Here is a 12,526-nt window from a genome sequence, read left to right as displayed (position 1 = left end):
CAAAATCAAAAATCCTTTCCTCAGTTTCCCCTGCCTCTCTAACAACTGTCCTATTTTCTTAAAAAAAAAAAAAAAAAAAAGCTTCTTAGCCCCATTCTGTGGGGACCAGTTCTCGAGGTGACAGGATATTTTATGCCCATTCAGGGCTAAATTGAGGTTTTTCAATACGAGAGGATATGAATGTCATGCCAAGCAAGTGCTCCTGGTGAGACATTTTGCCTCAGATTGGCACAGCACCTTTAGGAGTTCTGGAGGGGTGCGAGCCAGAGTGGCCTTTGCTTCATCTTTTAAAGAACATCACACGTGTTAATCCTGTGTGCAGCCAGTGTTCACTCTTTGGTCCTCCATGCCCCTCCTTGGGGAGACCTGCCCCTCTGCAGGCATTAACTTCAAGCAGAGTTTGGTGACCATTCCCATGCAGAGGTGCATGAGGAAGGAGAGGTTTTGGCATCTTTTCACCCTAACCTTTGTAACTGTACCAGGTTTCTCACAGATGGCAACCAAGGCACAATTGTAAGGATGTATCTGGGTGATACAGACCGTTGTCTGCAAAGGAATTAGACTGAGATCACCAGCTCACACCACATTGAAGAGCCACCAGACCATAAGGCTTGAGGTGGAATTGAAATAATGGTAAGAGGTATCAAGTCTCGTTTCCAAAGCCTTGAACTATTCACTTCCCCTACCACTGTAAAAAAACTTTTCATGTCCTAGATGGATTTACTCCCTTCCCTCAGGCAGACCCAGCTATTATTGCAAGAAGGATGTTTAATCCTACAAAATAAGACATTTCTGTAGCTAAAACACAGAGTAATTATAAAGGGACTTACATATCTGGTTTCCCGTCCAGCTGCTCTCTGCAGTGTTGCAGACATCTATACACAAGATAAATTGATATAACATGCAACCAACAGTAATCTGACAATTCCATGAACTTTTATCTTTGTAGCAAGATATTAACTGCTAAAAGTCTAAGAAACCATCACTCTGCAACCAGTATGAAACATTCATCAGAGAGGTAAGATGTGATTCATTAACGTTTAGCTCTCAGTGTTGAGTAATTGTTTGACTTATTATATTATGTATCATAAAGATGTGACTCCAGCATCTGACCTCATAGTGTTATAGTTGCCCTTGGTATTGTAATCTAGGGTGACCAGATGTTCCAATTTTATAGGGACAGTCCCAATATTTGGGGCTTTCTTCTATAGGCACCTATTACTCCCCAACACTCCACCCCAATTTTTCACACTTGTTATCTGGTCTCCCTAATGTAATCTCTGGACACTCTCAGAATGAATCTGTTAACAGACAGAAGGGGACATATCCAACCCCCAAACAGGATTTCATTTCTATTTCCATAGGAAATGTATTGGAATTATCTTTGGGGTGAGGTAATATATTTTATTGGACCAACTTCTGTTGGTGAGAGACAAGCTTTCGAGCTCCACAGAGCTCTCCTTCAGGTCCGGGAAAGGTACTGAGAGTGTCACAGCTAAATATATGATCGATCAGATTGTTTAGCATAAGTAGTTATACATATTCTATGGGACCATTCAGATTGAAGTGGCCTGTTAACACCCCTGCAGCCATAAGGCAAAGAGCGGGGTTAGTTGGTTACAGATTGTTGTAATAACCCAGTAAGTTCCCTCCCCTTTGCCAGGTACACTGCTACATCAAAGGGGCAGGAAGAGATGGCGCAGCAGGGACTGCCTGAGGATGCTCCATCAACCCTATAGAAGGAATACCTGTACTGCCAACTTGCCCCAAATACAAATAATCTGGTGCAAGTGGACCTAAAGGTTCAGAGTCTCCCCTCTGAACTAAACAGTCACAGTCTTTATGACTTCTCCTAAAAAGTAATACCTGTCTGTCCATACCTCTAGATTTTCCTCATTGCCCATCTGCTTGCCCTCTCTATATTGTCTGGGTTGCGGGAGTGCAGAAAGCTTGCTGAGGCTCAGCAGTAAGCGGCTAGAGGATTGGGGTACTCAGCACCTACAGCTGGGTTCAGCCTGTTGGCCATTCACTCAGACGTCCTGCCTTCTGGAAAGGCAGGTATCTCTGGATTCTTCCCTGACTACTGGACCTTCAAAGGTCAAATTCCCTTTCTTCATACACTGCAACTACTTCTGCCTCCAAGTAGATATGTTGCAGTGGAGAGGAAGTAGCTCAAAAGCTGTAGCTGCTCTCTCCTCCCTTTCTCTTTTCTGTGTCTTTTTGGACACTAAGGGGAGGATCTGTATTGATCTGTCATCTTTTAAGATTAAATGTAGCTTTCTACTGTTACAGGTTTTGTATCTATGGTATGTGGCCAAGCTTACGCACTTACTTTGCCTACGTCTGAATCCATTGAAGTGTGCAGGGAAGATGGAGAAGATTCACACCGGCGCTGAAAAATGGGATTTGAAAGTGCACAGACTTTGTTAATAACAAGAGAAGATGGAAAAGAGATAAAACATTTAAATTCCACATTAGTGCTGTATTACCATAGGCAAGGGATCCTGTAACACTTGATCGATGGCAGCACAGAGTTCTTCAGTTTGTTGCCTGAGCTGGGCAGGGGAGCACATCTGCAAAAGTAGAAGCAACAGCTGAATTAGCTTTGGCTTTGTGAGTCGAAATGAAACACTGACTGAAGAGATTTATTGTGATTACCTACCTCCGAATTTGTGTCTAAAGTGGCATCCTCAGTCACTTTTTCTGTTTTAATTGGCTCTTCTAATGCCTAGAGATAAATAAAAATTGTTCTGATGTTAGATTGGATGAAAATAAAAACATGTTTTTCAATGTGAAAGTTTCCTTACTTGGTACTTCCCCGTATCACCTGGGAAAGAAGATAGCTGTGTTCTAAGCTTCGTCAAATGAAAGTGACCATATCTTGAAACATTAAAGATGTTCTGCACAGACAGAGCACCAAATTCCAGTGATATTAGAGAGGGTGAATGTCTCTAATATCTCCTGGTGAGTATTGTTATTTTGAGCCTAATTATTCTTGGAGTTCAGAACAATATCTAAGATGAAAATTTTTCTGCATGTAATTTAAACCCATTGTCTCCCCACCAATGTTTACTTGCAGTATGTTGTTTAGGCACTAGATGTCTCTATGTGCTGTATACCTTCCAGATAAGGTGTGGTCCATGGTAAACAAGAGAATAAGACTGGGACCCAATCTCTGCAGAAGTCTGTTGGTTTGTGTCTGTGGCTGCTTTCTTTAATAAAATGACTCCTGTTTAAGAAGCACTGAGATTCCATATAACTTGACAAAGGATGTTTTTGTTTTTGTTTTTTTTGCGGGGGGGAGGAGGTTCTAAACAAAAAATTGTGTAGATAAAGGAAAATCTTTGTTATACATTAATAAAAGGAAAACTCTCTAAAGCCTTAATGGCTGAAGTGGGTGCCTTAATTATAAGTATCTCTTTAGATTTCCATTCAATTTTTTTTATCTCTTCCTCTCACCACAATTTCTCCAAAGCAGAACACAAACCAAATGTGCTTTGAGTCCAGGTCAAACTTTCAAACCCACAAAGTTGGTATCGGCTTGAAATTAGTGAAAATGAATTTGCCCATCTCTAATTCTACTAGTAAGTGCTGAATACCCACAAAAGCCAGGCTTAGAGAAGAATGCAGAACATCATTCCTCTTTTCCTTTCTTCTTCTAGGTTTTGACCTACAGCCTAGTTGCTGTTACCCTGTTCCTGCTTTAAAGTGACTTCCAAGGAGACGCCATGCTAAGTTACCATAATTACCCTGGAATCTGTGGGAGAACGATGCTAGACCGCAGGAGTCAGGATCTGTGGATTTTTAAATCATTGTGCTTTTTCAGTTTCCTTTGTATTATTTAATTTTTAAAAAATATCAAAAGAGCAAAATATATTTATTTAAAGTTAGTCACCCTGACCCCTACATGCTCCCTGCTTCAGTGGGGTTCTGTGGGAACAGTGACATCTCAGCATGGTACATGTCAGTGCTCCTCAACACACAAGACAGTGTGGTGACAAAATAAGCATGAGTTTACATAGTGAGGCATGGAATACCCCTCTTTGCCCAGCTATTGAGAGCATTCAACACAAAATTGTAAAGTTACTGGTATTTTACCTTTGCTGCTATTTCAATTATTGTCTATCGTATTATATATTATAACATATCATTTAAAGTTTTAAATCAAAATGAAAGGCTTCCATCAATCTGAAGTGATTTTTTTTGAAAGAGCACTTTCACTGAAAATGTTTAAATATCTGGATTTCATTCCAAGTCCAAATGAAAACAAATTCGGAGATCTCAAAACCCTTCACAAAAACAGAATTTCTGTCCTCTGCCCAGTTAGAGTAACTGGTAATGTGTCTGGATATAAATTAGAAAAACAACTTGTTTTATTTAGATACTTAAATCAAATAAACCCTCAAAATGGAGACTCTGCTAAGCTTCTTAAAGAATTCCTCCTCCATTAGGATACTGAGCACAGTAAATCACTAAGAAAAAAAGCTTTACATGATCAGAATGCTCCCAGTGGTTGAACACACTCTGACATGGGGAAACTATTACTTAGTAGCATCTGACTAGTCTTTCCACAAGGTACCACATATGCAAAAGTACTACAGTGGGCAGTTTGAGAAAACATATGGCTAATCCCTTCGGAATGCAGTCATGGTGTGATAGCCACTATTGGGAAATTTGTGCTGCTTGTTGCCCTTGTTGAAACTGGAGAGATGGATAATTTAAATTTTCAAGGCCACTGATCTAGAGCCTTTCCCAAGCACTACATCACCACTGAGAAAAAAGAACCACACATATTAAGAAGTTTCACCACTTTTCAATTCCTCTTATTTTCGCTCTCCTTCCTTTGGAATGCACAGCTATATTCCCTCAAAGCAGTGGAAGAGATAAGAGGAAACTGGTTTATGGGTACTCAGTGCCTGTACCCAAATGGATTCATTTTAATATATTTTTCCTGGTGGGTACAATAACAGTGTATCAAAATATAGCTGAATTTCTTTTTGATCAGTATAATATTTTGAATTTTCACATGGTTGGGGAAAAAAACAGCATGCAAGTGCTGTAAATTATTTGAAAAGTATGATTTTTTTAAAATTAAAACTGGCATTTCTCAGTCAACCACGGGCCATGTCATATAATAATCTTATATTGCATCATTATTGCTAGCAGCAATATTGAGAACAAGCCAAGCTTGTCATCCTAGTCTACTGATTTAACAGTATGAAAAACAGCATTCCTGCTTAAATCCTTCACCTTTCACTCAAATATTAAACAGAAGGGCAATATTTTCAAGGTGAAGTGTAACAGAGCATAAATAAGGTGCTAAGTGCATTTCAGTGTGTAAATCAGATAATTACATGTCTAACTGCTCATTTGTCCTTACAAATGTGAGATTTGTGTGAGTGCAATGTATGCATCTCATTGAGATCAGCGTTGACAGTATGGCCCTCCAAAATTCCTGTGATTGCTAAACCAGTGTTAAAGCAGAAAGGAAATGGATGAACAATCTGATTTTGAGCCTGGATATTTAATTAGAAGATCCAAGGCTCTTTACAGTACCGATTGCACAGAAATCAATCACTTCACCCACTAGTGTAATTATCTATTTTTCAAATGGTTCAAGGCCTATACTCCGTTCCGTACCAGCCACACTCTGTAAGTATTGTCTTCTTATCATATGAATTTTCAGAATCCTGTGTTGAGCAAAGCAAGTGAAGGGTTTTTGGTTGTTGTTGGTTTTGTTTCTGGTTGTTGGGCTTTTTTTTTTTTGGGGGGGGGGGGGGGGAGGGGGAGTTTGCTTCATCTTTCTAGCACATTTTTCCTTATCGATACATTTCTAAAGCCTTACCATATACGAAAAATCCTTTCTACATGAGGCAGCTTCAACTATCATCAGCACCTCGTATAATTATATTATCTCTTAAAGACCCCGGGAAATGCCACTGAAAGGATTGACTACCATGAAACTTTGATACAGTTAGAACTCAGAAGTCTGCAATGGCTTTTTAAAAGAAAGAGACAGCTCCATAGCCTGCTTTGCAAAATTGTATGTTGACAGATAGGCTTGGCCCTTTTAATAATCACACAAACTGATTAATCATTTCTTTTCCGTTTCACAGCTAGAGATGGATCTCTAGCTAGAAGTAAATGTTTTTTTAGCATGACTCTTTGATGCAAGATATTCATCTGGCAAATGTGTGATTAGGTGGGTTTCCTGGATTGTTTTGTTTTTCCTAGGTGTGTAAATCCTCTTGAAATGTTGTTTTAGACCCATATGATTTTAGTCAAATGATATTGTTTTAATGGGGATAGCAAAGCATATCCCTAAATGCTAAATCCAAATAATGTAAAATCATGCTCAGTATTTCCAACCAAAATATGATACCATATTTGTATGCTGTTTGTGAAGGTCAGTCACAGAAACATACAGCACTAACTTGTAAGAAACAGTTATATGTAACTGTATAGTAGACATGATAAATATTCCCTATTGAGAGCTAAAGATCAGCTGCGTAGTGTAGGGCAGACTTTTTTTTTTGCTTGGGACTCCAGAGTTAAGAAAAGTATAACTGGAGGTTTTGCATTAATGACTTGTCCAATTTGATTCTAGCATATTTGAAAACCAAACAATTGTTGCTGAGTCCGAAGAATGTTTTATTTAAAGGATTATCTACTCAAGGCTCTATTTTAAAAATCCCTATTCAGGGAAAACATTTGTATAAATACAGTCCTGAGAGCAGCTTTAACAAGACTTCCACTCTAGGTAGTTTTGAGTTAGTTTGCTCAGTATTCTTTGAAATAAAGCCATCTATCATGATCCATTTTGAGTGAAAGACACCTTTATGGCACATTTGATAAATGAAATCTCTAAATCATGGATATGTTATATCTGAAAAAGAAATAATCTGTCCCAGAGCTGGAATTTTTGAATTAGAGTATAACCTGATAATATTTAAATAATGGAGGATAAGAATCAAGACTTGCGGGATAATTCAAAATACAAAACAACCTACAGTTACAGTAGATGAGCTATCTTTTTTTTATACTTGCTGAACAAAGGCAACATGTTACTCGGTATTATCAAGCCCCATCCCTTCTGCACAATGATTGAAGGGTTGGTCCCATCATTATCTGACATTGTATGCTGTGATACCAGGCAAAAGGAAATGCCTCAGTAATGAAAAGGATACCAGTGTGGGGTATATGATCAGCACAGCACATAAGTAGTAAGGAAACATGTTCCAAAACAGATTTTGAGAATTAATTGTGCCAAATATTATAATGTAGTAAGTTTATGAAGGCAGCTCTTAAACATTTCAAAATACAAATTTTTACGGTCACACATCGCTAGAGTCACTTTGATGACTGCCATTAGCAGATCGGTAGGTAGCCCACTACAGTCTCACTGGCACTGGAACATGGTGGAGATAAAGAGGTGGATTGAATTCCACTGATCTAGGTGGAGTTTTGACACAAACTGACTTCTGACTGTATAGGGGTTAGTGAAGAGCAGAAGGGAGGAGGCCATAATGTAAACTAGCTTCCTGAAGGACTAAGGAAATAAGCTAAGCTTGTGAAAGTAACTTGCAGTGGAGTGGGTGGGGAAATGGCACATTTTATTTTAGTAGAGCTAACACCTTTGGATTACAGAGGTCATGGTTTGGAGTTTCAGCTTCACATGCAAAGTTCAACCACTGAATGGCGTATTCCACCAGTTAGATACACCTTCCTTGGGCTGGCTTGACAACAGATAGCAACAAAACAGTTGGGAATGAGAGTAGGATTGTATATGTTTGCACTGCTAAGGGAAGGAAAGAGCATATGATGTACTATGATGCATTGTCTATGTGAAAAGACACTGAGTTACTCTTATTGTCCAAAAATAATGAGGAGTCCTTGTGGCACCTTAGATTCTGACAAATTTATTTGGGCATAATCTTTCGTGGGCTAGAACCCACTTCATCAGATGAATGGAGTGGAAAATACAGGAGCAGATATAAATACATGAAAAGATGGGAGTTGCCTTACCAAGTGTGAGGTCAGTCTAATGAGACAATTCAATTAACAGTAGGATACCAAGGGAGGAAAATAACTTTTGTAGTGGCCCAAACTGTCCAGAACACAAAGGGTCTTCCCATTAGCTCACCTTGCAGAGCTTCTACATCTGGCCCAAGAGTGGCCCAATTTAAAACAATTCCATGGAGTAAAGAGCTCCATTAATTGACCACTCCGGTGTCTGACCAGCAGATGAAAAAACCAATGAGCCACTTATTTAACAATGGGGGGAAAGTTAAAGACCCCACTTCAGTCAGCACACTTGGAGGAGAAAAAAACATTAGAATTACTGTCTTTCTTGGCCCTCTGGTGTTAAAATGACAATAGTACATTGGGGATCCATAAAAGGAAGTTTAAAAAATATACCCTCCCAAATGTTATATGTACAGAGAGAGAGAAAGAGATCAGAGACAGAGATGGATTGATTAGACAAATAAAAGTTAGATACAGGAAGAGAAACATATCAGCAAAAGAAACAAAATCACCATCACCTTTTTATCATGTGATCTGGTACATGGTATGAACTGTGACTAGATCATAGACTTCAAGGGCCTGGGCAAACACATTTCTCTTGACCACTTGAACAATTAAATGTCACTGCTTAAGAAATGAAACAAGGATTGTCTTATTTTTCTAAAAATGCCTTTCAGAAAAGTCAGACAATCCTTGTTTCACCTCCTAAGCAGTGATATCTAATTATAAGCAGATGATACTTGCTCAGCTTGTGTTCAGTAGTGACTATCATGACAAATAAATGTCTGTGTTGGATATTGCAGAACAGCATTTCTTGGTGCAAGAAGTGTAGCTCTAAGAGTATGTCTATACTTCAAGTTGGAGGTACAATTTCCAGGTCAAGGAGATATCCCTACACTAGCTCTGATCAAGAAAATGTGCTAAAAATAGAAGTGTAGCCACGATGGCTCAGCTAGCCACCGTATGTACCTAGTATCTCCAGTGGGCTTCTACTAAGGGCAGCTAGCCCGTCCCACCATGTGTACCACCACAGAAACACTTTGTTTTTAGGGTGCCAGCTCAATCACAGGTAGGGTGACCAGATGTCCTGATTTTATAGGGACAGTCCTGATATTCAGGGCTTTTCCTTATATTAGCACCTATTAGCCCCCCCCACCCCACCCCCTGTCCCGATTTTTCACACTTTCTATCTGGTCACCCTAATCTCAGCTAGGTCAACTATGTCTCCTCAAACTGGAAATCATACCTTCAGCTCAATGGTCAGACATACCCCAAGACTTTTTACCTAAACTGGCCTGATCTTGTCAAGAATTATATGCTAAAAGAAAGTGATTTATATAATTAAAACCTAGTTCTCTTGCACCTCTCCTTATAAAAACATTAGGTTAAAAATGTTAATAATGATCGCTGGAACAAACTTATTGGCAATAACAACAACTATCTTTGGGCTAGACTGTGACTTGATCTACAGACCTTCACATGAGTAATAACCCCTTTCCCTTGTGTGGGCTACCAGGACTGGGTGCCCTGGTCTTTGTAGGTGCTGTGTGCCTACTTACTCCCTCCTGGAGCCGGTATGTGGAGAATGTGTGTCAGCCCACCCAGTTGAACTGGTACAGGAGGATGTTGTAATTAGTTGCTGGTAAAGGCCAGTAGCAAATTACTCTCCTCCTCTCCCCAAAATGAGGGAGAAGCAGGGAGGGAGCTGTACCTTAGAGTGGTGCTTGAGTCACAATACTTATCATGCCTATTTGGGGTACAACTTACACACCACCCTTAATCAGGCTGTGCATTAAGGCATAATCTAGTACACTGTAGCCTAAGTTATCTGAGCCCGAGACCCAAATCCTGCCTTAGAAAATCTAATTTCTACTGACATGGTATGAACTTGCTTTCACCCTTTCAGAATGTGCCGAGGTTACTATTTTCAATAGAAAGGGTGATAACTAAGGTCTTCTCTCTCAATGCTAGTGTCATTTCAGACAATACCTTCATTTTCTGATAACCCTATCGTCATTTTCTACAAACTCAATTTTATGTATTGGGAATAAGGTACATAGAACTAGAAAAAGGTAGAAATTCCAAAGAGTGTTACCAAGATCCATTCCTAAAATGGAATCACCCTTGATTTGCACCATATGAAATCAATGCTCAAGAAAAGGCTGGACATCCAAGACTTCAATAAGAGAAGATATAATCTGCAATCAATGAAAAACTTCAATCAAGCATTAGCGAGTTTTTAAAAATGTATTAAATGGTTTGAAGAAAAAAATTCAGTTTGTATCTGTTAAACGTGGTGTGACTTTCAAATATGCCAACCATTATCTGCTAGCCTACCATTAATAATACTTGACCAGGGGTAAAACTCTAAAAAGGACCTATTGGTATGACTACACTGCAAACTAAGCCCATGCGCAGAACCAGGTTGAGACCAAGCCCTGCTTCCATCACACACAAATCAGTTTGACACAGGTCAGCAAGAACTCAGGACCTGGGTCCTAAGACCTGGCTAGTAGATGTGGGTCAGAGCCCAATTCCTGCTATGACTTGGGTCCGAGCTCTGTCATTTTGCAGTGTGGATGCTGTTCAAGCCTCAGATCCAAGAGAGAAGGTCTGGACAGTGCAGTATGAAGACATTAACGTGGCTCTGGTCCAATAATTTACAATGTAGTGTGGACGCTCAAGTGCAGTCTTGGAAACACTGAGTCCACAAGCGCAGGTTTACAATGCAGCGTAGACATATCTTAAGTGACATATAACCCTAAATCCCATTTTCAAAGATGACTTAGAATCTTAGGACCACAAGTCTTATTGAAAGTTAATGGGACTTAAGCTCCTGTGAGCCAATTTTTCAAAGGTATTTAGGTGCCTCAAGATGAGATTTGCAAAAATGTCTAAGCAGGTTAGGTGCTAACTCCCACTGAAATCAATGGGAATCTTTCTAGTGACTTTAATACAAGCTGGATGCTGGACAAAAATTTCAAAAGAGTCAATGGTACTTAGGCTTCTAAATCACAGGTGATCTAAAAATTTAACGCTTCATTCAAAATTAAAGTTGTCAGTTGCACCATTGTCTTCAATGGTTGTTTTGTACAAGTAAGGACTGCACAATTTGGCCTTCATTGTGTAATCAAAACTTAACACCAGAGATTTGTCATGGTCTTAGAACTGTGAAAATCTAGCCCTTTGAAGCTTGCCAAAGAACATTTTAGACAGTGTGATATAAACTGCAACTCCCATGGGAAGAAATATTTTCTGCAGGGAATTTTTGTAGAAACTCAGAAGAAGGAAGTCTCACATATTTTATACAACACTAATGGCCCTGAAGAATAGTAGCATATATAACCCTGAATAGTCAGCCCACAGTATTTATGTTTTGAAATATTCACAGCATTAATGTCAGGAAAATCTTAATTATGAAATGTTCTTAAGTAGAATGTGCTTGAATACATGAGGCAATTTTCATGCTCCTGAGCAAACACTAACCTTCTGCTCCATAAGCAAGGTGTTTGTAGGGATTGCTGCAAAAGCCTTGTAGCTTGTCTTGATCTTGTATTGCTAGAAGGGATAAGCCAGAAAGCAGGAATGGGAATGGAAAAAAAAAAAAAGGGTATGATAGAATTAAAGCTAATTCTACCAATCTCATTGACAAGTTATCAATAATAAAGTGATTACATTTGGTTTGAAAAAGTTATTTCTTACAGAAGAACTACATGGGCTTCACTCCATGGTGCTATTTTCATGGTTTTACAAATATTTTTAAAAAACAACCATATGAATAGTTTATATGTAAGATAAGTAGAGCTGAGAAACTTAGCAGCACACAATTTCTTCAATTAACTTGGGAAAGTATCCATAAAGAATGCTGTTGGGTTTTTGGTTTGTTTGTTTTTTTTGGGGGGGGGGGGCGGTGTTACAAGTTTTGTTTTTATTTGAAATGACTTAGTGGATGGACTGCGCAAACCTATTCCTGCCTGTCTATTTCTCATGAACTGTCCACTTCAACTGTGGCTTCCACATGGAAGCTAATGGAAGTTTTGTCATTGATTTTAATGAAGCAGACTCAGGCCCCTGTTGCCTGGATATTTGCTATTTTTGCTATGTGGACTGGTCAACTAACACATGTGATATTGTTTTGATCACTGTCTGGGCAACTCCAAACCAAAGAAGACCTTCCAAGACATCTCTGTGGATCCTTCCGTTGTAAGTAGTTGTGCAATATTCATAGTTTTGCCAACCTCACACCTCCAAAAAAAAAATCCTAAGTCAGGCCCTCAAAAATCATGAGATTGGGTTTAAATCATGAGGTTTTTTTAAATATATTTTTTTTAATTTACCAACTGGTTTAGGAGCCTTTAGAGTTCATAGTTTCAAGCTTTTCTCTGCAACTATGAGAGCCTGAAACTTACTTTTTTTAAAAAACGAAAGCTCAGATTCTCATATAATTACATGATTTCAAGAGCTGGGGCTTTTAGCAAAAATACCATATTGTGAGGGATGG

General features: G+C 39.0%; 1 protein-coding gene across 1 annotated transcript in view; it reads right to left on the bottom strand.

Moving 5' to 3' along the window:
• Nucleotides 1–12,526, bottom strand: part of MLIP (muscular LMNA interacting protein) — a 169,796-nt gene that overhangs the window by 67,583 nt on the left and 89,687 nt on the right. The window contains exons 6-10 of the mRNA XM_073335117.2: nucleotides 11,512–11,583; nucleotides 2,663–2,728; nucleotides 2,490–2,573; nucleotides 2,333–2,392; nucleotides 831–875 (exon numbers count right to left, since the gene is read on the bottom strand). Of these exons, the coding sequence (XP_073191218.2) occupies nucleotides 831–875; nucleotides 2,333–2,392; nucleotides 2,490–2,573; nucleotides 2,663–2,728; nucleotides 11,512–11,583 (327 nt within the window). The remainder of the gene's footprint in view (nucleotides 1–830; nucleotides 876–2,332; nucleotides 2,393–2,489; nucleotides 2,574–2,662; nucleotides 2,729–11,511; nucleotides 11,584–12,526) is intronic.

This window comes from Lepidochelys kempii, chromosome 3 (assembly GCF_965140285.1).
Source record: "Lepidochelys kempii isolate rLepKem1 chromosome 3, rLepKem1.hap1, whole genome shotgun sequence".
Taxonomy (NCBI): Eukaryota; Metazoa; Chordata; order Testudines; family Cheloniidae; genus Lepidochelys; species Lepidochelys kempii.
Note: the sequence above shows the minus strand (reverse complement) of the source record. Positions and strands in the feature narration are given on the sequence as shown.